General features: G+C 35.9%; 1 protein-coding gene across 1 annotated transcript in view; it reads left to right on the top strand.

Moving 5' to 3' along the window:
* The window catches only part of IPO11 (importin 11), a gene marked incomplete at its 5' end in the record, with an annotated part of 133,096 nt that extends 113,262 nt beyond the window's left edge, over positions 1-19,834 (top strand). The window contains 2 exons of the mRNA XM_084233994.1: positions 686-770; positions 19,390-19,834. Of these exons, the coding sequence (XP_084090120.1) occupies positions 686-770; positions 19,390-19,554 (250 nt within the window). The 3' untranslated portion in view covers positions 19,555-19,834. The remainder of the gene's footprint in view (positions 1-685; positions 771-19,389) is intronic.
* Positions 19,835-25,778: the final 5,944 nt, after the last annotated feature.

Here is a 25,778-nt window from a genome sequence, read left to right as displayed (position 1 = left end):
CCTATGACTGATAAACTGAGATATTTTACTATTCTGAACTAGGGAAAAGTGGGTTTTGTACCATCCACTTGATTCAGTAGACAATATTCATTTCTTTTCTCCTTGTGTTGACTGAATAGGAATCTATATTTCTATTATCTCTGCTAATGGGGAAGAGCAGTGGTGCAGATAATCAAAGTGAAATGATTTATAACTGTCCTGCAGATACAAATGCTGTGAGCTATAAGGTTCTCACAGAACAGCAATGTCATTTGGAGCACAAAGAAGGTTGTTGGATAATTTAGCAGTATTTTTAACAATGTTATTGTTTAAATTATTGCTACTGCTATGAAACAGTGTAATAATCTACAGGTATACAAAGATTAGAAGTGGAAGCATTAGTTTAAAGTGTTTGTATAGTTTTTTAGAAAACTATAAAAGATATGCCTTGCTATGCCAAGCAATGGTTGCTTCACAAATTGCCTATACATAAATATGCTAAAGTTAAATGCTTTAAATTCTTTTTGGTGTGACTTTTTTTAAAGTGAGGAATCTTTTTATAGTTAATAGTTATTATTAATTTGAATTAATTTATCTAGTTTATTCCACATGTTTTCATATGTAGAACCATTAATCTGTGGTTTTGAGGTAATTTTAGTATCTTGTAGGCATTTATAATTTGCTAAAAATATTTTTTTGACTGCAGTTGTATGTTGATGTCTCATCTTGAAGAACCAAAAGTAACAGAAGATGAAGAACCTCCCACAGAGCAGGATAAGAGGAAAAAGATGGTAAGTTACTAAGGTAGCTTCAGAAATTTTGGAGAACCATGTATCAGCACTGTATTCTGTAGGTTTGAAAATATCTGTTGATTTGTCCATTCATCCAGGCATCTATCCATCATTGCTTGTGGTAGAATTATTGCAAACTCACTGAATTTTGAAATTTTGGAAGTATTTCTGAAACACAAAGATAAATTGTACAGGGAGTTGAGTTTAACTTTTGATCTGAAATAATTGCTACCTGTTTAAGCAGAACAGAGGGTTTACTCTTTTACTTACAGAAACATGTGACTATCAAACCTTATTTAAGTTGCAATGCTAATTCTTCTGTTTTGAGATTTTCTGAAGTGGTTTCATTCCTTGTTATTTCATGGATTTTTTTTTTCCCAAACTTCTTTTTTTTCAGTATTTATTTATTTATGCATACAAGAACCAGGGTGTTAGCCAGAAGTGTGGGAGGTGAGAGGATTCGCTAGAGAGATTGGGGAGCAGAACAGGCAGATTTACTGAAATACACTACTAAGAGGAGCAGTGGGCAAGTCAGGAGAGATCTGCTGTGCCATGTGGATCTTTACAATAAACTTTTTCTGAGATATATTATAAAAAATCTTTAAATAAGCTACTAACTTGTTTGAAGATATTAATTCTCACTATGGAAATCTCAGAAGAAAAAGGGAACAAAAAAGATGGAAACATCTAAATACCTTGCTTTTAAAAGTTATTTACAATCTTGAATTTTATATACTTACCTTGACATTTGAATGTAAAAAGGTATATAAATAAACTTTACCACTTTCTCCTGGAATCTCTTCTGGTCTCCTCACCTCAGCAGTTAATAACTTCATTGTGTCCTCTTTTCTCATTTGCAAAATGAACACAACAATACCTACTTAAAGATAGAATCAATAATATATGAAATAGTCATGGAATAATGCTGAACACCCAGCAATTGCTGTGTAAATGTTGGCACTCATTATTTAGTGTGATTATGATATTCACTTCTTAAACTGTCCCACATTAACCCTCAAGGGTGTCATGCTCATTTGCAGAGTATAGTAATACTTACTGCTCTGCAGCCTGTAAGCTGTGTTTGACTTTTATCCATTTTACTTTGCTTTTATCTCAATATCATCTCCCTATCAGCTAATGTAGAGTAAAGGACAGTATCCAAGGGCTTGTGTGACCTCAATTCTATTCCTGCTAGTGCTGTTAGTGGTGACCTTGAACTGGTCAAACTATGTCTCTCTAAGCCTTTTTCTTCTGCTGAGAAATGAAGGAGAAATTGGATCATCAGATTTCCAGGACCTGTAAGCTCAAAAATGGTTTGATATTTTTAGTTTTAATGTTACTTTCCTTCGCTGATATGTAGTGTTCTAGTGAATTATTTAATATAACTATTTCTAGTGAAATAAAGCATTTGTAAGTTGTACTTAATAAATTTAAGTGTTTGTGTATATTAGTGCTTTCTGGTGTCTTTCTGGTAACTGCTAAGAAAGCATTATTTATTATTTACTAATTTACTTAATGCTTAGACAGTATATGATTTCTCCCTTCATGTGTGGTCACCATAGTTTGTTCTCCCACCACCAAAGCACCCATAGTCTATCACCATATTCCCTAGTGCTCTATCCCCACCATGTTTACACCCTGTCTCACCATCTTCCTTCCCCCTGCCCTCATTGATGCCTCATATCTGTGGTCAGCTTTCAAGGGTTGTCTTTGACCCTTTGTTTGGTTTTTCTATACCACATATAAGTGAAACCATCCAATATTTATCTTTTTCCTTCTGACGTATTTCTCTTAGCCTTCCAACTCTATCCATGTTGCCACAAATGGCATGAGTTTTTTTTTTGTTTGTTTTTTTAATTTCTGAGTAGTATTCCACTGTGTATATATATCACATCTTCTTGATCCATTCATCTGTTTTGGGGGATTTAGGTTGTTTACATTTCTTCGCTATTATAAATAGTGGTGCAATAAACATAAGAGTTTAGGTTTCCTTTCAAATTAGTGTTTTTGTTTTTTTGAGCAGATCCCTAGGATTGGAATAGCTAGATCATATGGCAGATCCATTTCTAGTGTTTTGTGGCACCTCCACACAGCTTTCCATTGTAGCAGGACTAGTTTACATTCCTACCAGCAATGTAAGAGGGTTCTTTTTACATATACTCTAGATCCTCACCAGCACATGTTTCTGTGTTTTTGTTTTTGTTTTTTAACATGGGCCATTCTCACCAGTATCTCATTGTGGTTTTAATTTGCATTTCCCTGACAACAACTGAGGGTGAACATTTTTCATATATCTGTTGGCCATTTGCATTTAAGAAAGCATTATTAATGAAATATTTGATATAGCAAATGAATCTGTGTTAATGAGGTATTTCTGATCTTTCTTTACTGCATTTCTCAGGTTAAACCCTAGAAATATTTCGATACTCTCCTGTAAATAATAACCTAGTTTAACATATACTTACTAGATGCATTAATTGGTAATAATGGTATAAATAAGTTTAACCATTATTAAATATCATACTAACTTTTCACTCACTTGTCCTGTTTACAGTGGTAGCTACATAATGCAGAATGGTCTTTACCAACATTACTTCTATGACTTTGAAACAATAATAGTAATAACAACATTGTCTATTTTTTTGGCATATTTTAGTGTGTGTCATCCTGTTTTCCCCCCATATCATTTTTGTGACCAGTTACAGATGAGGAAACTGGGGCACTAAGAACTTACCTCTTGTTCAGAGTTTCAGATTGGTAAGACCAAGATTAAAGCTGAACTTGATTAATTTGCCATGTGATGCACTCTTTGAATTTTAACTTCTAAAATTTCTGTCACTTTTCTAAAATATTTTTGAGGAGTCCTGTACACTGTTTTGCTGAAACTGCAAATTCTATGGGATCTACAGGTTTAGGGGGAAAATATACTAGGTTAGATCACAGGTTAGCTATGTGGAATTGAATCTGCATAGTAAGTATAGCATATCATGTCTTTTTTGATAAGCATGTTAGGAAATGGATGGTTTATTTGCTTTACTTTTTAATAATTAAATTTAGTTTGCAGTTATTGAACAAACTATAACTGAGAGCTAGATATATAAACTTGAGGAATGCTCAAAGAAAAAATCAATTTCAGTAAGAATATTAAAATTCACAAAGATGGTAATCCTTTGTGAATAACATTTAGTATGTGTTGGATTTAATTATTATTTGAAGGTATTTTATGTATCAATATTTATTGAATTACTGCTGTATACCAGACATAATTCCTGGCATTGAGGACATGGCAGTGAACAAAACAGTCCCTGTTGTAAAGGAGCTTATAGGCTAAAGAAATTCTGTGTGTCTATATAATAATGTCAGTGTCAAGGAGCATTACATTTGTGAAGCTTTAGATTAAGTAAATAGTTTCCTAAGTTTGTAGCTGCTTATAAAATTTAAAAGTTTGATATCTGTATTGTCCTAGAATTTTTTTTTTTTTTTTGCTGAATTTTAGCCAGTTGAAGAGTGTAATGGGATTTTTCCTTCTTAATTTGTTGACAATAACACTATTTTTTCTCCTTTTCTAGTATTATCCATGTATTTTTTCTCAGCAGAAATATAATTTTGGCAATAATTTTAACCATTTCTGAGATTATGCTTAAAATGAATTTGCTCTATTTTTCATCTTTTATATGCACATTTGGAAATATATCTTAATGTATTTTAGAAGAAAAAATTTTGGCTATATTATATCCAGTCCATAAATGTGAATTACTATTTTTCTGTTACCTATCTCAGGGAGGTAGATTAGAATTGAAAAAAAAAAAAATCATACTATGAACCACTGAAATATCATTTTAATGTATTATACGTTACTTCTAAGTTGCTGTTCATCTAGTGAGCTCTCCCAGTGAATTTTCATTGGATTGTAATAGTCTTCAGCTTTTGATAGGCTCAAATATTTATATGGCTATTAGAGTTTTTATTTTTAACTTACACCTTACATAGTCAAACAGAATCTAGAGCCCATGATCTTATTGGATCCTGCTTCCCACCCTTGCCCAGTTACTGTGACAGTAATAAGTCCTCCTCTGAACTGTAGAGTATCTCCTTTGTATGTTTTCACTGCCTGTACCACTTTCTGTTTTATTTAACCTAGTAAATCTATTGTCTGCTAGCAATTTGGAACCCTGTCTCATTTATCTTTGTATGTATAACTGCTATGCAGAAAAGATTCAGTAAAGCTTTGTTGCACAAATATTATTGTATTACATATTAGTGTTTCTTTAAATATGGGTATTCTCTTCATTTTTAATTTTTGAAGCATCTTCACTGTTTTCTTTAGGCCATGGAAAGCTGTATGCACGTTGGTGAGGGCTGTGTCTTTGGATCTTTTCCCTTAAATCTGTCTTAAGTCTTCAGAGTGCTCTACTCTTTCATTCTCAGTACAAATCTAGATCCATTCCCAACTATCTCTTTTCCTCATCTTGAAATTTACTAATACCATTAGATAGAGCTAGCACCACATAAGCATAATTTTTCTAATTGATTTTATAGCTGATCAGTCCTGGCAGGAACTATCCTGCTTCTCACAGTAAGTTATGTCAGTGGTCTTTATATATAACCAAGAAAACCTTCTAGAAAACACTTAACCTTTACCTGATCGTTGTGTAAAATTATTACAAGTGAATTCAGATCTTCTATTTTCAAACTTTTTGTGGCTTTGATGATACAATCTATAGGTCACTTCTCTCTTTGTAATCTGCAAGGAAAACAGTATGTTGAGAGGATGGCATTTTTTTGTATAAGTTGGCATGAGTAATTAGTATTATGTCTGCTGTAATTATTGTATACATAGAAACTAGAGAATTTTAAAACATTGGATTTATATTCTCAAAATAATTTCAATTTAAGTATCAGTGTCTATAAACAGGATTCTAGTTAATAATAATGTGTAAATTAAGATGGGAAAATAGCAAGTATGCATTTGGGTTTTGGGTCATCCAAAGAATGACCTAGTTTGAGAATTATTAATTCATAAGGTTGCGGAGAGTGGTGGTAAAGATTGGGATCAATGTTTCATCTACGTAGAATTTCTTAACCTGGGATTCAGTCTGTTGATTGACTTCTGGGTGAAATTTATAGACACTTTGAGATATTACATGCAGATTAGGGAGAAGATGTATATTTTACTGCCTGGACAAAGGTTCCAGGGAGTAAGCTGCTTCTCTCCACTTCCACACAATAGCATTAGAGTAGCATCTTCAGCATGAAACCGTTTTTCTTTCATACTCATTTCACACACATTTTTGAATGTTCACCATGTGAAATGTGTTGATCTTTATAATCAATGTTTCCACCGCTAGCTTGTATTTATACCCACAGAACCTATCTTTTGGTATATATTGATAAATAATACAAACATACATACTCTTTTTGAAATACTCAATATCATTATCCTATTAAAAAGTCAGTTTCTTAAAATAGGATTTACTTGTTTTCCATGCTTTGCTCAGATTCTACTGTCTTCTCTTCAATTGTACTGCTGTTATACTATTATACTGCCTGTTATACTGCTGCTAATGTAGCCTTGTCTTCATTTCTGGGTGATACTGAAACAAACAGAATACTACCCTAACATATAACTTTACTTAAAACTGTATTAAAAAACAACAGATATTTAAAGTTGTAGATTGTATATCTTACCTTAAAATTGAGCTCTTCAAATCAGTGTTAAACTTATCCCAGATCTTAAAAATACACTGTTGTAATGGTTAATTCGTCTTCTGTAAACTGTGGGGTTGCAAGTGACATTAAAACAATCTAAAAGGATAGGAAATAATGAATTGAAATAATCCAACTGAGATGTAATAAAGACACAAATTGATAACCAGGCATCCTCCTGAGACAGCAGTTCTTCCTGTGATAGAACAAAAATGTTAGTCAAAAAGTAGTTTGAGATCCAGAGGTTAAGATCGTTCACAGTAGGCTAGATGAAAGTAATCAGAAGGCACTAGAAAAGAAAAATCTGTTCAAAACATTGAACTAAACAAAAGGTTTAGTTCTGAGGTTTTTTGTTGTTGAGATTTTTAATTTCCCACTGACTGCAGTATTCTTGAATATTATAAAGCAGACAGCCTCACTATTTCTTCATTATTTACTTAATTGTTACTAAAATCCTAATCAGGAAGCAGTTTAGAAATTTGATGCTGTTCACTTGGAAGCTTTGGCAGTGTGGCATTGGCTCAATGTAAATGAACTTCTGATGTTTCTAGATGATGAATATAGCCTTGCTTGTTTTCAGTAACTTAGGTAACTTGCTGGTGAAATTATATAGACTATCTTCTCAGCAATTTATCCCACTTTGATTTCTGCTTTTCTCTTCTGCTTCATTCTTTTTCTCAAATTATCAGTACTGCTAATTCTGTTTTTTTTTTTTTTTTAATAAAGAATGTATCTTTTGAGAGAGGGACAATTAAGGAATTCTTTTCAAAGAATTGTTCCATATAAGGAAGTTGATATTTTGAGGGTTTTTAAATTAAGAGTAACTTATACTAATTTAAGACCATGAAATAATTATAATATATGAAGTGCCCTTTCCCCATAGTAGCTTTTACTAACTTTGTGATGGATATACTTATTTCCAGATGAGCTGTGTGTTGTACACAAATAAGAAATACTTTTTTTTTCTGATTAGTTTTTAAAGGTAATAAATACAGGAAGCTATTTCCCTGTACGTAACTTTAGCTTTGCATCATTTCTTTTCATAATTGCTTATGCTGACATTCCATTGAAATGGTGTCCATCCCATGCATCTCTTGAGCAACAATTCTTAAAGTGCAGTCCACAGAGAGTAAGGAAGGAGCATCCTGGATGCCCTTTTGAGAGTATTACTATTTTGCATAGTAAACTGTTTTTGTTTTTGTTTTTTTTATTTTTTAAATTTTTTTTTATTTTTTAAAGATTTATTTATACAAGAACTGGGGTACAGGCAAGAGGCGTGGGAAGGTTTTTTTTTTTTTAAGCTGTTTCATTTAAGGGCCTCCCTGGTGGTGCAAAGGGTTAAGATGCAACCTATGAAGCTGTCTGAAGTCTCTGCAGCACGAGTTCAATTCCCCTGGCCAGACAGGGAGTTACCCACATGATGCGGCAGACCTCTCCTGACTTGTCCACTGCTCCCATCAGCAGTGTACTTTCGTCAATCTGCCTTTTCTGTTCCCCACTCTGTCTCTGGTGAATCCTCTCACCCCCCCCCCCCACACCTCTGACCTGTACCCCAGCTCTTGTATGCGTAAATAAATAAATCTTTAAAAAAAAAAAAGCTAGTTTCATTTAAAAATACAGTTGATGACATAGTACAATTTAGTAGTTATATTAAATTTCCATTCTTGAGCACACATCTTTTAAATATTTTGTGTCAAATGGGAATATTCTCTGTGAGATGAATTACTGCATTTTTCATGCAATGCCATTTGAATGTGGAGGAATAACTGACAGACTAACATGGCTATTCAGTGTTGAGTGTAGCATACATTTTCTTGAGAGCAAGAAAAACAACTAATATTTTTAATTATGTATCCAGCAATGGCACATGATTTATACCATACTTTGGACAATATGATAGGCAGAAAACAGTGACTGGCTATTTAATGTACTTTAACTCATGTTTAAGACTGAGCATTTTTCAGATGTTTATAGCTCATTTATATTCCTTTGTGTGATGAATGAATTATTTGTATTTTCCCCCATTTTTGTATTTTTTTTTTTCTTTTAAATAAGAGTTGTGTTACAGATGGTATTTTCGTAGAATGTGTTGACAGGCTTAAAACTTGCTCCCTGGTCACTCCACCCTGGTAATCAGCTCCATAAAACCATGACCTGTGCTGCTCTCAGGCCAGAGCATGGCCCAGGATACTTCCTGCCCCTCTCCTATTGTGTAATCTACAGTAAACATTCCTCACTTGAAATTTAAAAATTTGTGGAAGATTAATTTGTGAAAGTCAGACAAAGGCCCTTGGGAATCAATAACGGCAATATCTTGCAGGCCTGGGGCAAGGTTATCCTTAATATACTCTCCTTATGTTCAGAATCAGGGATGTGTTTCTCCCATAGCCAGCATTCATGGCTCCACGAACCAGGAGGTGGAAATGGAAATGGCACCACTCACTATAACTCCTAGTGACCCACTAGCAAAAGTTTTGCCTCCTGTCCCAGTGACCTTATTCTCTGCTGGAACCAGTGGTCTCAGTTCCAAAGGAAGGAATGCTTCCATCAGGAGACATAACAGTGATTCCACTGGCCTGGAAGTTAAGAATGGCACCAGGACTCCTATGCCCCTGAATAAACAGACAAAGAAGGAAGTTACTGTGCTGGCTGGGGTGATTGATCCTTATTATCAAGGGAAGATAAGACTTTTAGTCCATAATGGAGAGGACAGTATGTCCAGAATATGAGATGCCTTAAGGTATTTTTTACCATTACCGTGCCTTGTAATTAAGATCAGTAGAAAACTATACTGGCCTAGTCCAAGATTAAAAGTTTGGGCCAGTCCACTGGGTAAAGAATAACCTGATGAGGGATTTGCTAATAAGCAAAAGGAAAACAAAGGTCAATGAAAGAAGATAGTTATAAATACCAACTATGACCATGTGACCAGCTACCTAATAGAACTAGGTTTGCTTATTTTGCTGCTACTAAAAAAGAAAAGATATATACCTCTTACATTTATTCATTGATTTTGCTATTTTTCTGTCCCCCAACTTATTTTTAAAATTATTAATGTCTTAGTTCTGTTTTCCTAAGTTTGACTTTTTTATTCATTTCCTGAAATGAGTTCTGAGTTCTTTTATTTTCATTCTTTCTTGGGTGATAATAAAATGACTGAACACTGTGAATAATTTGATGTACCCACATGTTTTTATGTGTAATAATCTCATTATTCAAAATTGAAACTTTCCCTCTTAAAGTATTGCTTTAAAATTTCTACATGATTGATATTTTTCTCAAGCATTTTTTTTTATAAATAATAAATTTTATTTTTATATTCCCCCATACAATTGCAAATGCCCCATTCTGACCCCAATCCCTCCCCTCCCGGCCCCCACCCCCCAAAAAGTGTCTCTGGTTCATAGTTTTTTGTTGATTTTGATTTTCACTTTCTTATAGTTATTCATTTTCCTGGTCCCTTATTTAAGTTTTCTAGATTCCTGCTATGAGTGAGACCATCTGGTATTTTTCTTTTTCTTTCTGGCTTATTTCGCTGAGCATGATCCCTTCCAGCGCCATCCATGCTGCTGCAAATTGCATGTGTTTATCTTTTTTGAATGCTGAGTAATATTCCGTGGTGTATATGTACCACATCTTCTTAATCCGGTCATCTGTTTTTGGGCATTTGGGTTGTTTCCAAAGCTTAGCTATTGTAAATAGTGCTGCTATAAACATAGGGGTGCAGGTGTTCTTTGGAATTGATGTTTCTGTGTCCTTTGGGTAAATACCTAGGAGTGAAATTGCTGGATCATATGGAAGCTCTATGTTTAGTAGGTCCAGAAATCTCCACACAGCTCTCCATAGTGGTTGGACCAGTTTGCACTCCCACCAACAGTGCAGGAGAGTTCCTTTTTCTCCACAACCTTGCCAATATTTGTTGTTGCTAGTTTTTTTAATATGTGCCATTCTCACTGGTGTAAGATGGTATCTGATGGTATTTTTGATTTGCATTTCCCTGATTACAAGTGATGTTGAACATTTTTTCATATGTCTGTTGGCCATTTGCATTTCCTCTTCAGAGAAGTTTCTTTTTAGCTCTTCTGCCCATTTTTTGACTGGATTATTTTCTTTGTTGTTGCTGAGTCTCATCAGCTCTTTGCAGATTTTTGTGATCAGTCCTTTATCATTAGTGTTGTGTGCAAAAATGTTCTCCCAGTTGGTGGGGTTTCTCTTTGTTTTTGTTATATTGTCTCTTTTGCTGTGCAGAAGCTCTTTAATTTGATGTAGTCCCAGCTGTTTATCTTTGCCTTCACTATCACTGCTTTGGGTGATGTGTCTGTAAAGATCATCAAAACTGCATGGTATTGGAACAAGAACAGACATACAGACCAATGGAATCGAATAGAAATCCAGAAATAAACCCACAGATTTATGGTCAACTAATCTTTGACAAAGGAGCAAAGACTATGCATTGGAGCAAAGAAAGTTTGTTCAATAAATGGTGCTGGGAAAACTGGGTTGCTACATGCAAAAGAATGAAGCTTGACCACTACCTCACACCATACACAAAAATCAACTCAAAATGGATTAAAGAACTAGACATAAGACCTGAAACCATAAAATACATAGAAGGAAATATAGGCGAAACACTACGTGATTTGCATAGCATTTTTTTTTTAAATAGAGCCCATTCTTTTTTTTTTTTTTAAAGATTTATTTATTTATTTATACAAGCACTGGGTATAGTCAGAAACACGGGCGGGTGAGAGAATTCACCAGAGCCAGAGCGGGGAGCAGAGCAGGCAGAAGGACGGAAGTACACTGCTGAGGGGAGCAGCGGGCAGCAGGAGAGGTCTGCGTGCTATGTGGGACCCTCGCCAGTGGCCGGGGATGGAGCTGGCACTGCAGAGGCTGTGGGCAGCTTCGCAGCCCAGCGCTCAACCGCTCAGCCACCAGGGGAGGCCCAACTTAGGGTTTTAAATCACTGTAGTCAGAGAATATGACGTGTGCTATTTCTGCTCTGGGAAATTAAAGGTTTTCTTTGAGAGCCTAGAATGTGCTCAGTTTTTATATGTGTCTCATGAACATTTTTAAAAAGTATTTTCTATTTATGGGGTAGAATTTTGATAAATAGCTACTACTAAATTAAGTTTACTGATTATTTTATTCAGATATGTCACCACGCACCAACTAGGAGATCTTTTTCGGCTCAACTAACTTACAGGATCACAAGACTACCGAAGACTATCTTAAATATCAGTTTACTCAGAAGGCCATGAGGATAATGTGACATCACTGAATTGGAAATGTTTACTAAAATAGGATAAATTGAGTCAATAAAGACATTATGGTCATAGGTGTATATTTAGAATCCTACAAAAATGGACTGCTTTTTGAAATCATCCTTTATGTTTTATGAAAGCATTTATGCTGTAAACCAATTTCAGCTATAAATTGAAAACTATCTCCATTCAATTTCTAATATATAACTAAATAATAGAAGGATTTCCTCCTTCTATTCATCTTCTCATCATCAAAGTAAAATGACTATAAAACAAAGTTTAATGGGATATTTAGGGCTGTGCTATCAATGTTGTTAAATTAAAAAGCAATCACGTGGTAGATTCTAAACATTATTACCCAGTAATGACTTTGATTCTAGTATTTCCTTCAGAAATATTACTAATATTCATGTTTGTTCATTCTGTGAGACAGTATACTCTAAAACCAAATATGTACTGTAATACACTGATCCAATAATTTGTGATACAGAGGATGGAAAGAGGATAAAAGAGAAACACTGAGAAAAATCAGATGAGATTTCACTTTACCACCTAAATGTCATCTCTGGCTACACTCTCTGGTTTTATGAATATCATTTATTTCTGCATACCACCTTATTAAAGGAACTGAAAAATCTGAACCTGACAAGTATAAACCATCTAGAAAAACACCTGCTCCTTTATTGTTCCAATTACCTCAGTGGTTCCAAGAAGTGAGATCTTGAGCAAATCTTATGAGAATCTCAAGTGTCTTGATAAAATGCTCCATAAGGTCAAGCTCTCAGGTGACAGATTGAAAAGTGTAAGTGCTCGAAATAGAAAATGCTGAAAGAGAACCTATAAACACAAGAAGGTTTAATAATAAGTTAGTGACTTCAATCTATTTCAAAATTGGTATTATCATCTCATCAAACTATAAATCATCAATAACCTATAAAAATGTCAGAATGTGGTGGGGGAATGACCACTTTGACCATCTGTTGATATAGGTAAATTGTTCAAGAAATTGCAGTATTTTAAGATTGGCATTATCTCTGTTTCTGAGAGAAGAAAAACTAATTCTATGATTGTTTCACCTAATGTGCTGGAGTACTTAAAATAGTCTTATGCATGATTTAAACTACACTGTGCATTTATTTTAGTTGGCAAGTTTGGCACAAAACAAAGGAATAATCCCACAGCAGTACTTCCACTACTGAATTGTCTACAGAAGTCAAATGGAAAATTCTCAAAACCAACCAACCAGGGCCTCCCCGGTGGCGCAGCGGTTGAGCGCTGGGTTGCGAAGCTGCCCGCAGCCTCTGCGGCGCTGGTTCGATCCCCGATCCCCGGCTGCTCCCCGGCCACTGGAGGAGGGTCCCACATGGCGCGCAGACCTCTCCTGCCGCCCGCTGCTCCCCTCAGCAGTGTACTTCGGTCCCTCTGCCTGCTCTGCTCCCCGCTCTGGCGTAGGGAGTCACCAGAGACAGAGTGGGGAACAGAACAGGCGGATTGACTGAAATACACTGCTGAGGGGAGCAGCAGGCGAGGCAGGAGAGGTCTTCTGTGCCATGTGGGTAGCTCTCTGGCGGGGGATCGAACTCATGTTGCAGTGGCTGGCAATAGCTTGACAGCGCTATGTCTTTAACCCCTGCACCACCAAGGAGGCCCTATCATGTTAATTTAGAAAACAATACAATTCAAGCATTTAAAAGTATCTGTCTATTTGCTTTTCCTTGTTGGAGATTACTTAAGTCTCAAACAACTTATCAATATTTATTCATTAAAAAATGGAGTAACCATTATCAGAATATCTACAATATCCTTAGAATTTAAGACTTTAAATTAACTATACCAGTCCCTGAGAATTATGTTTGTATTTTTGTTCAAGAAATAAAACTCCTGGTGAAATGTTATCAAGCAATTTTATTTTATTTTTATTTTTATTTTTTTTAATAGAGGCATGTTTTTATTTATTTATTTATTTTATTTGTTTGTTTTGTTTATACATGCACTGGGTACAGTCAGAAGCGCGGGAGGGTGAGAGAATTCACCAGAGCCAGAGTGGGGAGCAGAGCAGGCAGGAGGACTGAAGTACACTGCTGAGGGGAGCAGCGGGCGGCAGGAGAGGTCTGTGCACCATGTGGGATCCTCCGGTGGCTGGGGAGCAGCCGGGGATCGAACCGGTGCCGCAGAGGCCACGGGCAGCTTCGCAACCCAGCGCTCAACCGCTGCGCCACCGGGGAGGCCCTATCAAGCAATTTTAGAATCAATTACAAAGCAGTTGGTCAACATCTGGTTACCAAAGACCAGTTCTTAGCAGATAGATAGCTCAAGCCAATCGAAGACTTATGGACTTATACTCTTATATATAACATATAAGAAATTTACTGTCTCTAGCATCTAATTCAATGAAAAGTTTCTGAGAATGTATTTTGTATCACTCTCAGTGCAGAGTTCCTATATGTAAAGTTAATTTTAAAAGGGGAGAATGGGGAGGTGTTGAAGTGGAGATAGCTAAGATAACATGAAACTTAGTGGTATGATACAGCTTATTAAATACTAAATGGTAATAAACTGCTGCAAATACTTTGTTGGAATGAGGAAACTACTGTGTGTGTGTGAGAGAGAAGAGGGTAGAGAGATCGGTAAGAGAAAGAGAAAAGGAAAGAAAAAGAGGTAAAAGAAAATGGAAGCGAAGGGAGAAGTTTAAAATTTTAAACTTAAAATACTCTTCTTTTTTAGCCTCTCAGGGTGTCAGGATAAATAACAAAAAGAAGATAATTCTCTCAGTTACTCTGGTCAGTGGAAAGCACCAGATATGTGGACATATCTAATGGCATCAGTATTCACTGGATAGAAGCCGTTAATCTGTAGTTAAATAAATGGCCAAGGCATTGTGGAGGTTGAGTTCCTGGAGTAGGTCCTTCCTTTTCTCCTTATTTCCCAATTTTAAGGAGCAGGTAATCCTGTGGTAGTTCAACTCTTCTAGGAGTTGTCAGAAAAAGATTAAAGCAGAAAATATAGATTACTTATAAAAATAGATGCAAAAATTATACAGCAAATTGAATTCTAGGTAAAATTCTAGGTAAAATTCAGTATTCTAGGTAAAATTCGTTCTTAAAAAGCAACAGAATATGTCTTTAATAGGATTTTAAAAATTATGTGGAATTAGATGCAGACATACCACTTAGTGAATGATCTAAATGCCAGAGAATGCCATCTTCTGTAACAGACCCCTGGAATCTCAGCTTAATATAATAGTTTATTTCTTACTCAGGAAGGGCACAAAACAACAGGGTTTGGAGTGGGTATATAGTCCATAGTAACTCAGGGCTGATCCCGATGTATTGAGATATTGCTGTCTTGGCATCTTTCTAGCTGGAAGACGAAATGGGAAGACAGGAGTAGGAGTGTTTTAAGTCAGACTGGTTGGCAATGCACATAGCTTTTCTTCACACTGTCCATTGACTGGCAAATGCGGCTGACTTATGTGCCTAGGCAGAAGGTAAATAGGTTCGATGATGAGCTAACAGTCTGGAATTTTTAGCCAATGTGATGAGAAGAAAGACAATAAGTTCGCTTGTGAGTGATTACAGGTTTAAGTATTGGCAAAGAAGAGAAAAGAGTCATTAGTTGTTTGATCATTTAAGCCAGAAAAGTCCGAGATACTAATAGATCAATTATGGAGAGAGTTTTATAAGGTGGCCAATTAAGCAGTAACTATATAAATGTATGTTCTTGTTATATATCTACAATAACAGATGAGAAAAAGCAGGCAAAATAAAGGTCCTTACAGATTTGAATCTCATTTAAACCGAGGTTGAGAGAATCATTCGGAGTTTTGAAAATGAAAACCAAGATCAAAAGGGCATGGTGATGATGCCCTTTTGGGTGATGGAGCTAGAAAATGGGCTTTTTGGATGATGGAGCCAGAAAATGGGGGGAAAATACTATAGACGCTGACATATAGCATGCCCTAGCATGCCTATAGCTTTAAAAAAAATCCCAGTGCCTGAAACCAGTCAAATTGGTATCTTTACAAGTAGAACTGAGACATCAGCATTTTTAAAAATTACCCAGACATTTCCATTATGTTGCCACTGGTGAGAACCACTGTTATATAAAGATTTTCTGTTACATTGCTGAGATCTGTTTCCTCTTTATCTTTATTGTTTTAAATTATAATAATAAACATGAAGAACCTAGTCTGTGCCTAGCACGTGCTTATTAGCTTGTAGCCATGAGTTAGCAAATGGATATATAATATTTTGATTCCTATGTAATTGTTCTGTTGAAGAACATTGCATACTGAAATATGAGAAAGTAAACAGTTCTGTTGCTCAGATCTGAACTTGAAATAATTACTTTGGCTAACTGCTTAAATTGTACATTTTCTCAAGCTTATTTTGTAGGGATTTGAAGCCCATACAATGAAATGCATAATTAGTGTAAAACTAAAAGGAGTAAAATCTCCCAAGTAATGATTTAGGCCTAAGACAGATACAAAGAGAAAAATAATTACATAAGAAAACTTAAATTACAAGCTTAATTGCTAAATTGGAATTTCAGTTTTTGTCACTGTATGCATGCTGTCATTTTTTATCTCATAAAGTTTGAGTCTCAAAAATATAGATTTGTACGGAACCCAGTAGATGATGTGTAAACACAATAGCTATGCAACAGGCCAAAAATCTTAAAGAAATTTGCTTACAAAAATGTAATCATGTGGTGTTCAAAAACTCCCTACTTTAATTAAAATAAAATTTTAAACTTAAAATTTTTTTGGCCTCTCATTTTTCACTGTAAATAATTGACAGTTTCTAAAATATACCTAAATCATCTAAATTTCTGGAATCTGTTGGATGCAAATGTTCCTAAGTCAGTATCTAACTTTGAATTGCTGCACCCTACTAATGAGGTAGGTTCCAGTTGGCATCTGTATTACTCTTACTCTTTGTTAAGTCACTAATTGCATACAATATGAAACCCAAATTCCAAGGGGCCCTTTGAGACTTTTTATCACCGCTACTATAGTTGTCTCTTGAGGAACTTTTTTTTTATTATTATATGTTTACCATCTTGTTGTACAGAATTCATGTGCTTGTTTGCTTTGGAATGTACACCCAGTTCTGATTATCATACTTAATACATACTGTATATGGTAATCTGCTAAGGCTGCCTAACAAAATACCGCCAGCTAAGTTGCTTAAACAGCATAAATTTATTTCTCACAGTGCTGGAGGCTAAACAACAATATATAGGTGTTGGCAGGCTTGGTTTTTCCTGAGGCTTCACCTGGCTTGCAGATTTCAGGCTTCTTGCTATGTCCTCATGATCTTTTTCTCTGTGTGCTTGCATTCCTGGTATATGTGTTTCTTCTTATATTATAGGCCCCAGTTATGTTGGATTAAGGCTCCACCTTTATGGCTTCATTTAAACTTAATTACCTCCTTAAAGGCCCTATCTGCAAATACAACTAAATATTAGTGCTTGAAAATTTTTAGCAAGAAGGAACATACTAAAAGTTTTGTTTGTTAGGTCTTTGACTAATAGACATCTCACATTTGAGAGAATACTTACAGAAAAAGTGTAAGTGATACATTTGTAAAATTTATCCTGAAGAGAGATACTTTTAAAAAGTGGCATACCGGGCCTCCCCGGTGGCGCAGCAATTGAGCGCTGGACTGTGAAGTTGTCCACAGCCTCTGCAGCTCGGGTTTGATCCCAGGCCACCGGGTGAGGGTCCCACATGGTGTGCAGACCGCTCCTGCTGCCCGCTGCTCCCCTCCGCAGTGTACTTCATCAGTCTGCCTGCTCTGCTCTGCTCTTTGCTCTGAGTCTGGTGAATTCTCTCACCCTCCCGTGCTTCTGACTGTACCCAGTACTTGTATAAATAAATAAATAAATCTTAAAAATAAATAAAATAATGTCAAAAAAAAAAAGTGGCATACCAAAATAGGCAAAACAGAAAGTAGAAAATCTGAATGGACTTAAAAACTAGAGATTGAGTTTATAAATAAAAGATCCCCTACAAATAAAAACTCATGAATAAATGACTTGACTGGTAAATTTGATCAAGGATTTAAAGGCTCTTCTATAAAATGGAAGATAATGGAACATTTCCCCACTGAGTCTATGATGCTGGTATAACACAAATATCACAAGAAAAGAAAACTACAAACCAGTATGCCTCTTGAATATAGAATGCAACCTCCTGCCCCTACTCACACATACACACAAACTTATAAGCATAATTAAGCAATAAATAAAGATTACACACCATGATCCAAGATATATCCCCAGATTTTGAGGTGGATTTAACATCTGGAAGTCATGTGGTACACCATACAATATTAATAGAATGAAGACCAACCATGTGATCATATAATAAATGTGGATAAAGTATTTTATTTTCAAATTTGTGCTACTTATATCTCTCAATTAGATTTTCCACTTGTTATTATTTTTAAATCTATTTACATTGCTCAAGTTGCAGATGTGATTCAGCTTCTTCATTTACCTAGAATAAAATTGAGTTACCACTGAGGAAAGGAAAGAATTTCTGTGTAGTCATAGTGGGCACAAAAACTCTTGTTTATTATTTAGGCCTTGCAGATGTCCAGCTTTACTGATAATGTGAGAAATTGCTCCTCAAAGCAATAGAGTGTTATTTTCTACTCGTTATATTATAAGCATTTAAATAGTGATAACAGCAATGTCATAAACTGAAAGCTCTTGTACCTTTTCATGTGGTACAAACCATGAGGAAAACAACTACACAGGTGTATTAAGCACCTTTTAATCTAGTAATTCTTGAGGGATAAATATTCTAAGGAAATAATCCAATGTAGAGGAAAAGCTGTGTCTGTAGTAAAGTGGAATAGTGATAGGTTTTTCAGTGGAATCAATTAAGATTGTATTTAAACTACACCATGATTACTTCAACATCGTTATCATAGAAAATTATTGACCTAATAAGAATATTAAAAATGTATTAGAGTAGGATTTTTTGTGTAATATTTAAATGCAAAAACCTGTGCTAATTGTGTATCTACTTATATGTTTATGTGCAACTCATAGGCACTGAAAAGAGAATGGAGACTAGAATGTTTTCTGTTACAATTATCATCTTACGAAAATAGAATTATGAATTATTTTTAATTGTATTTTGTTTCCCAGCTATTCTAAAGAGGCAGGGGAGCATATGTTTTGTTATCTGTTTTTCCTTTCTCCCTCTCTCCTTCTCTGCAAACCGTTTGAAGGTAAGTAGTGTAGCAACCCTGAATATCAGTGTCCACTGTCAGTCCTGAGGGTCTCATTGAGCTGCCACAGTGGAGTACCTGATCTTTCTAGAACCATGGAACAATTATGTGTAAATGCTGTTTCTTTTAGGATACGTTAACTGGGTTTGATGCTTTACATCAACAAACCTTTAGCTGTTAAGAAATAGGGCTAATCAGTCAATATGTTCAAAGGTTCTAGAAAACTGAAGTTAGACTAATTGAATGAACTTTTCTTTAAAACACAGGACTGTTTTAGAATCCCTCCATAGAAAGGAAACAGAAGCAGTTTTGTTACTTACAAAGACATTACAGAGAGTGTTAGCTGCAAGTATGAGGGATTTGTTTTGCCTCTTTGACACAGTATAACTCCTCTCTGTCTCACAGCTGGCCCTGAAGGACCCGGTGCACACGGTATCACTGCAGCAGTTCATCTATGAAAAGCTGAAGGCCCAGCAAGAACTGCTGGGAGAGCAAGGCTTTCAGTCCCTTATGGAAACGGTGGACACAGAGATCGTCACCCAGCTACAGGAATTTTTACAGGGTTTCTGAGATCATATAACATGTGGCTGCTTCCTCTTTCTGAAATAAGTTGAGAAATGCAACCTGCCATCTGTCCCTGAGAGCCTGCTGAGACGATGAAGAAATCCTTTGAGTATGAAAATAAAGAGGCAAAGACCACACATTTTTCTAACTACAAAACTCGGCAAATAGATGTAAATCCTGCATAACTAAAATTACAAATCTGTTCCTGAAAAGAATTTAATTTTGTATTTATAAGGGGGCCCTGTGTTTACTAGAGATAGATTTGACAACACTAGAGCTTAGTTTCCTGTTAAGAGAAGAAACTTCGATTACTTGTTAATCATGTGCTCTTAACACTTAAGAAGATGAGGGTTAATATCTGAAATGTTTTTCTTCAACCAAAATTAAATTTGGCTGCCATATCCTTTTTTAAGCTAATGAAACTGAAAGTTTGAAAAATGACAAAGTTATTCAGATGATGCATTTAAAAATGTGCAACAAGCAGAAATATACTTGACAAAGATAAATTGAGATTATCTTTTAAGGGAGTAGCTTCCATCTGACAAAAATATGTTTATTCAAACAAATCCTCTTATTTTCATCCTAGTAATTTGATATAAGAATTATTAGTAAAAGGGATTTTTTCTCATTTTATTTTCAGTATTTATGTATAGTCTTTAAATGCACATTGTAAGGCCAACAGAAGTGAAGATGTGTACTGCAGTACCCGCTGGGAGACCTCTGGTTATGATTGGTCTTCATTCCTTTGTTAGTATTGATAGTCAGGAGACCCATGAGCACCGAGAAGAACCAGGCAGCCCACAGACCCCCTGTGCTGTGACATGGCTGTGACAGTACATTCAGCACTTAGCCATCTCAGGTTCCTCAGTGCAGGAGTACAGCAGGGCTTCGATGATACGGGTGTGCCCTGAGGACCTAGCAGCAATCCCCAGGGTACCCACACTGATGTGACAAGTCTTCCTTCCTTATTCCTTCAACATGCAGTACCAAAAAGGGGGAAAAGGAGAAAATAAGCCTTACTTTGTTTTACTTGCCATGTATTGAAAGAAACCTTTAAAGCATTTTTAAGGAAATATTCAAAAGCAAAGTTGGAAAATGTCTGATCTTTCTATAGAAAGTTGGGTACAGTATGTAACTGCGGGAAACCCACTGCCCCTTTGTAAGCTGTGGAACCCAAAATGTATGGAAATATTTGATGTTTTCAGCAAGAGGGAAAATATGGTCCAAATTAAATTTTCCAAAGATACCTCACCTTTGACTGTTTTGATTTTTTTTTCCTGCCCTACAAAAAAAGAATTCATAAAAATTGCCCAGTGAAAGGAAGTTTTCTTTCATACTCTGTCATTGACTCTGTCCTCATAGGTAGCACTGCTGCATATTACAGATGTTACTCTTAGTTTATCTTTTCATTTAAAGACTAAAAGCTTCTTTAATGGGATATTTCTTTATCATTATTACTCAGTCCTCAAAACTGATCTAAGAAGAGCCATTTCTTTTTGTTGACTTAATTATTGTCATTGGAGGTACTATTTCCACTAATGCTAATCAGAAATTTTCAAATCTGCACTAGTTTTTCAATTATGGTAAAATACTCATCTTTCTAGTTCCTGACAGATTTCATTTTAGTGTTACAGCAAATGTTACTAAAATAGCTACTTTGCCAAAAAAAAATTATCTGAAGGAAAGGGTTTAATTCATTTTTGAAACTCAAATGTTAAATAGACTTTGTAAATAGCTGAGGAAAAAAACAGTTCATTTATTTTGAATTTCTAAGTACTCAAGACGTAAAATGTGATTATTGATTTACAGATTTTGTTTATTAATGCAGCTTCATAGCAAACCTGTAAAGTTTTGGACAAACAGCTCAGCCATGTCTCTGGTTGAATTATGGTTCCTGATACAAGGTAATGATCATTTCTAGTCTATAATTACAGTCCCGTATTTCTTACATTCCAGAAGCTTTTCTCAACTCTCTGCCCAATAATAACATTTTAAAGTTTTTATTATTAAAGTAGTCCCCATATCATTAATATGTTAAAATACTCAGTTTACAGTTTCCCTTAGAAAATCTTCAGCATAGATATTTATTTTATCTATTTCATTATCCAACTAGTGGTTGTTGAATTTTTCTTTTGTGTCATACATAGTGCTACGCTAAATTCTGGGTTTAGAACAGAAATGACCGCATGTAGTTTTATAAGTCAGCGGGAGTATCACTTGTCAACCTGCTACAAGAAAACAGTGGTTTTAAGGATGTGTACATTCGGGAATACTGCATATGCAGTGGAAAGTGATGTATAAAAGAGAATGAACTGCCATTGTTTCATTTGCTGTACATTTGGAAACGATTCTCAAACACCATAGTTTGGTGAAGATATTTAAAAGTAAAGGACACCAAACTGGAGCTGGGCAGTTCTTGGATTCCACACTTAGAGCTATTTGAAATAAACATGCAAAATCATTGTTAAGAGTTTGAAGATTTAGAGCTCTGTAGCTTCACAACTAATTCCAATTCCGTGAATTAAATGTTTCTCCTACTAAGGGTAAGCATCTTCTATTCTACTTCTGTAAACCTTAGAAATCCCAAATGAGTCAAAATTTAAAAGTTGTTGGAGAGTGGATAAAAGGAAGAGGAGTTTGATGTCAGGAAAAACAAAATTTTCCCCTAGCTTTGGAAAGAAGTGTTTAGTCTACAGAAGCACTGAGAGTATAATGAACACCAATACACCCTTCACCTAGATTCACCAAGTTGTTTCATTATGCCACATTTACTCTCTCCATAAATGTGTGTGTTGAGTCATTTGAAAGTTATAGACACTACAGTTACAACGCTTTACCTCCAAATACTTCAGCATACCTCTAAGAATGGCATTTCTCTACATTAACACCATATACGCCTAAGAAAATTTACATTAGTGCAATATCTAATAAAATGTGTTCACCAGTTTTCTCAAATCCCCCAAAGATCTCTTTCATGTGATGCTGATTCTTTCATGACCCAGAATCCATTTAAGATTTCTGCATTACACTTGACTATTTAGATTTTAAACCTAGAATAATTCTTTTTTCATATCATTGAGTTTTTGAAAGAATCCAAGACAGCTGGCTTCTTGTATAGTGTCCATTATTATGCAGTATTCTAATTGTCTCCTCATAATCAGATTCAGGTTAACATTTTTGGCAACGAGACTGCATTGGTAATGTTGTACACTTGCTGGGGCGTAATGTCAGGTTGTCTCTTGTTGATGAGACTGAAATGGTTTAAGTGGTGCTCCCCTGGCCTCTCCATTATCAAAACAACATTACAGCCCTAGAAATTTCCAGTAATTACGTTTTTGTTTTTATTTTACCTTAGAGTTCTTGGCACTACTGGCTTGCTTTTTTATTTACAAAAAGTTCTTCAGTTTTAAGCTGGAGAAGTCAGGTGACTAAATTATGGTAGAGGTTTTTTGTACTTGGTGCAAATTTCATCAACCTTCTTAAGTCTCTGAAATTGCATTATTGTTATGGCACACCATTTAGCCAAGAAGAAGTGGGACAAACCTGAGGGACTGGGGGTGACCTAGTAGGTGGGTTCTTATCTGTGAGCAGGACCTGACTCCAAAGCAGAAACATGGGGGGAAGTAATGATGACAAAACTTATTTACATAGGGAGTGAGAAGAGAGATGAGAGAAGGTATATACAAGCTGGCAAATGGCAAAAATCACATCTGTTCTGCCCAGATAGTGGCTGCTTTGCAGAGACCAGGGTCCAAGCTGTTCAACCACATGTGGTAAGCTGGTGGCTTCTCCACAGACACTCCTCACCAGGGGTCTTAACCGCCTAGGTCCCCAAGGTTTAATTGCCAAAGGACTACCCCTGCTTCTGTTTACCATCAGACCCCAACCAGGAGGTAGAGTCCAGAAAATACTTTGTACCATCTAGTTGGTTATGAGTGCCACCCACTGGCTTGGAAGTTGCTCCTCTACAGGCTCCTCACTTCCTCTTACCATAAGTCATCTATTTCCTTTCCCTCTTTCCTCTGTCCCCTCCATGTTTTTAAGTATCTAGTTTTTTGTGAATACCAATATAACCTGAACTTACACATCACTAAAATTGAAATAAAAGCAAGCATTGTCTTTGTTTCTCATTTCTCATGACCAAAACACTCTTTGGATTTTGCAGACTGTTGGCAAAGAGGCAAATATGCAACAATGTTCTTGTTTTAATAACTTTATAAATGCTTTATCATATCTTGGTTGAGCTTAAAAGGCAGAAACATGCTAGACTTTAGACTGTGTGGTTTAGGGTGATATGAGGCAGTATATTATCAACTGGCAAATGAGAAACAAGAAAAGAATCACTTATTTTTTTTTAAAGATTTATTTATGCATACAAGAACTGGGGAATAAGCCAGAGGTGCGGGGGGTAGGGGTAAGAGGATTCACCAGAGAGAGTGGGAAGCAGAATAGGCAGATAGATCTACTGAAACACACTGCTGAGGGGAGCAGCGGGCAAGACAGGAGAGGTCTATTGCGCCATGTGGGTTGTTCCCTGGTGGGCCTGGGATGGAACTCATGCTGTAGTGGCTGGCGATAGTTCAACAGAGCTGTCTTTAACCCCTGCGCCACCAGGGAGGCCCAGAATCACTTCCTTAAATGTGAAGCTTTACTCTTGGTATCCACATGGGCCTCATATCTGAAACAGCAGTTTAAAGCCCCCTTTTTTCCTCGTAAGAAGAAACTGCATTCTGTCCCAAACACCCGTTTTAGAGAACCTGATACCCAAAGTGAAAACCAATCCATTTGGCTATAGGGCTTGAACCTTAGACTGTTGGGCTTTAGAGTCCTTAGGGTGAATACCTAGTATCCTGGAAAGGAGCCATAGCTATCATTTTTACTGCTGGGCAGTTGAGCCTCCTGGCCTGAGAAGATCTTTATATCCCTGAAGTGTGTGGGTAAAATTTCAAACAGAGCCATAGACTACATTCCTTACTATACAACTGGAGGGCCTCTGATTAGCTAAAGATCTTTAACTAGCAAGAAGAATTGCTACTTGTTCCAGTTAATGCCTGCATCTAACTCACGTGGGCCTGTTGGAATTTATTTAGGCATATTGTGCTTTGAAGAACTTTCTAATCAGGGAAGGAGTGTATCAATGTGTGATTGATTATCTGGCCCTTTTTTCATCAAAGTAAAACATTGATTTTCATGCCACTTTAATTTCCCAGTTGGGCAAAAATAGAATGCGAGTAACTGCTAGAAAAGGTATGAATTCATTTATATCTGGCTGCCATTAACAACATGTTTTTCAAATTGGAAATTGGCCTTATGTCTAGAATTCTGCTTGTTGGGGATTTTTATTACATGGAGTTATAGCAGGGAAAACCTTGGGATAAGACTGTGAGTAGGCCTTAAGCTTGTTTTTTTTCCCTTCTCAAAAGCTTCAACCTGAAGCAAAATCAGTATCTCATTTCAAAAGGGGAAGGTCGTTTCCACAATGCTCTGGAGGCTAGCACCAAAGTGGCCTTTCTTTTCTTTTTTAATGAGCACTGCAACTTAAGCAATCATCTAAAAGAGCAAAACTTTTTGATTGACAGGGAAGTTGTATCATAAAAGTATGGGCTGAGGTCAGAAGTGTATTGACAGCCACCCAGGGAAGGGAAGTCTATTGACAGACCTGGAGGTAATCACAAACTGATTCGAGCTCTATTTAGGCACAGAAGGCAGCTTGGCTTGTTTCTTTTGTAGATTGATAGGCATATGTCCCATGGTGTCTCTGACAGTAAAATCAATATCATGAAATGGCCATTTCCCTTCTGCCTTGTGTCTTCCTTATTCACAGCACAATGCACTGTGGAATGCTAAACCAGGTAAGCAAATCAAATATTTTATTATAATTACTAGACAAACTTGCTAAAGGCAATTCACAGCATGGAAATATGGAAACCCAAACTTACTAAGTAACAGATCAGGAAAATGTTTTCAAAAGCTCTTTGTACCTTTCAACAAACTCTTCCTTGTAGATATCAAAATAAGAATTAAAATAAGTTAAAATTGATTTTTTTTTCAGTCACAGACAGGAGGGGGAATAGAGAAAGATGATCTATTCTAACCTATTTTTCTTTTTTAAAGATTTAAATTCTTCCTCCCTGTCTGTCACTCATTTTACTTACCCATATGCTATAATCACCCAATACAATGTTGTTATTATTTTAACTAGTTATCTTTTAGATCTGTTAAGAATTTTA

Source organism: Talpa europaea, assembly GCF_964194135.1.
Source record: "Talpa europaea genome assembly, chromosome: 5".
Classification (NCBI taxonomy): domain Eukaryota; kingdom Metazoa; phylum Chordata; class Mammalia; order Eulipotyphla; family Talpidae; genus Talpa; species Talpa europaea.
The sequence above is the reverse complement of the archived record's forward strand: the minus strand, read 5'-3'. Positions and strand labels throughout refer to the sequence as shown.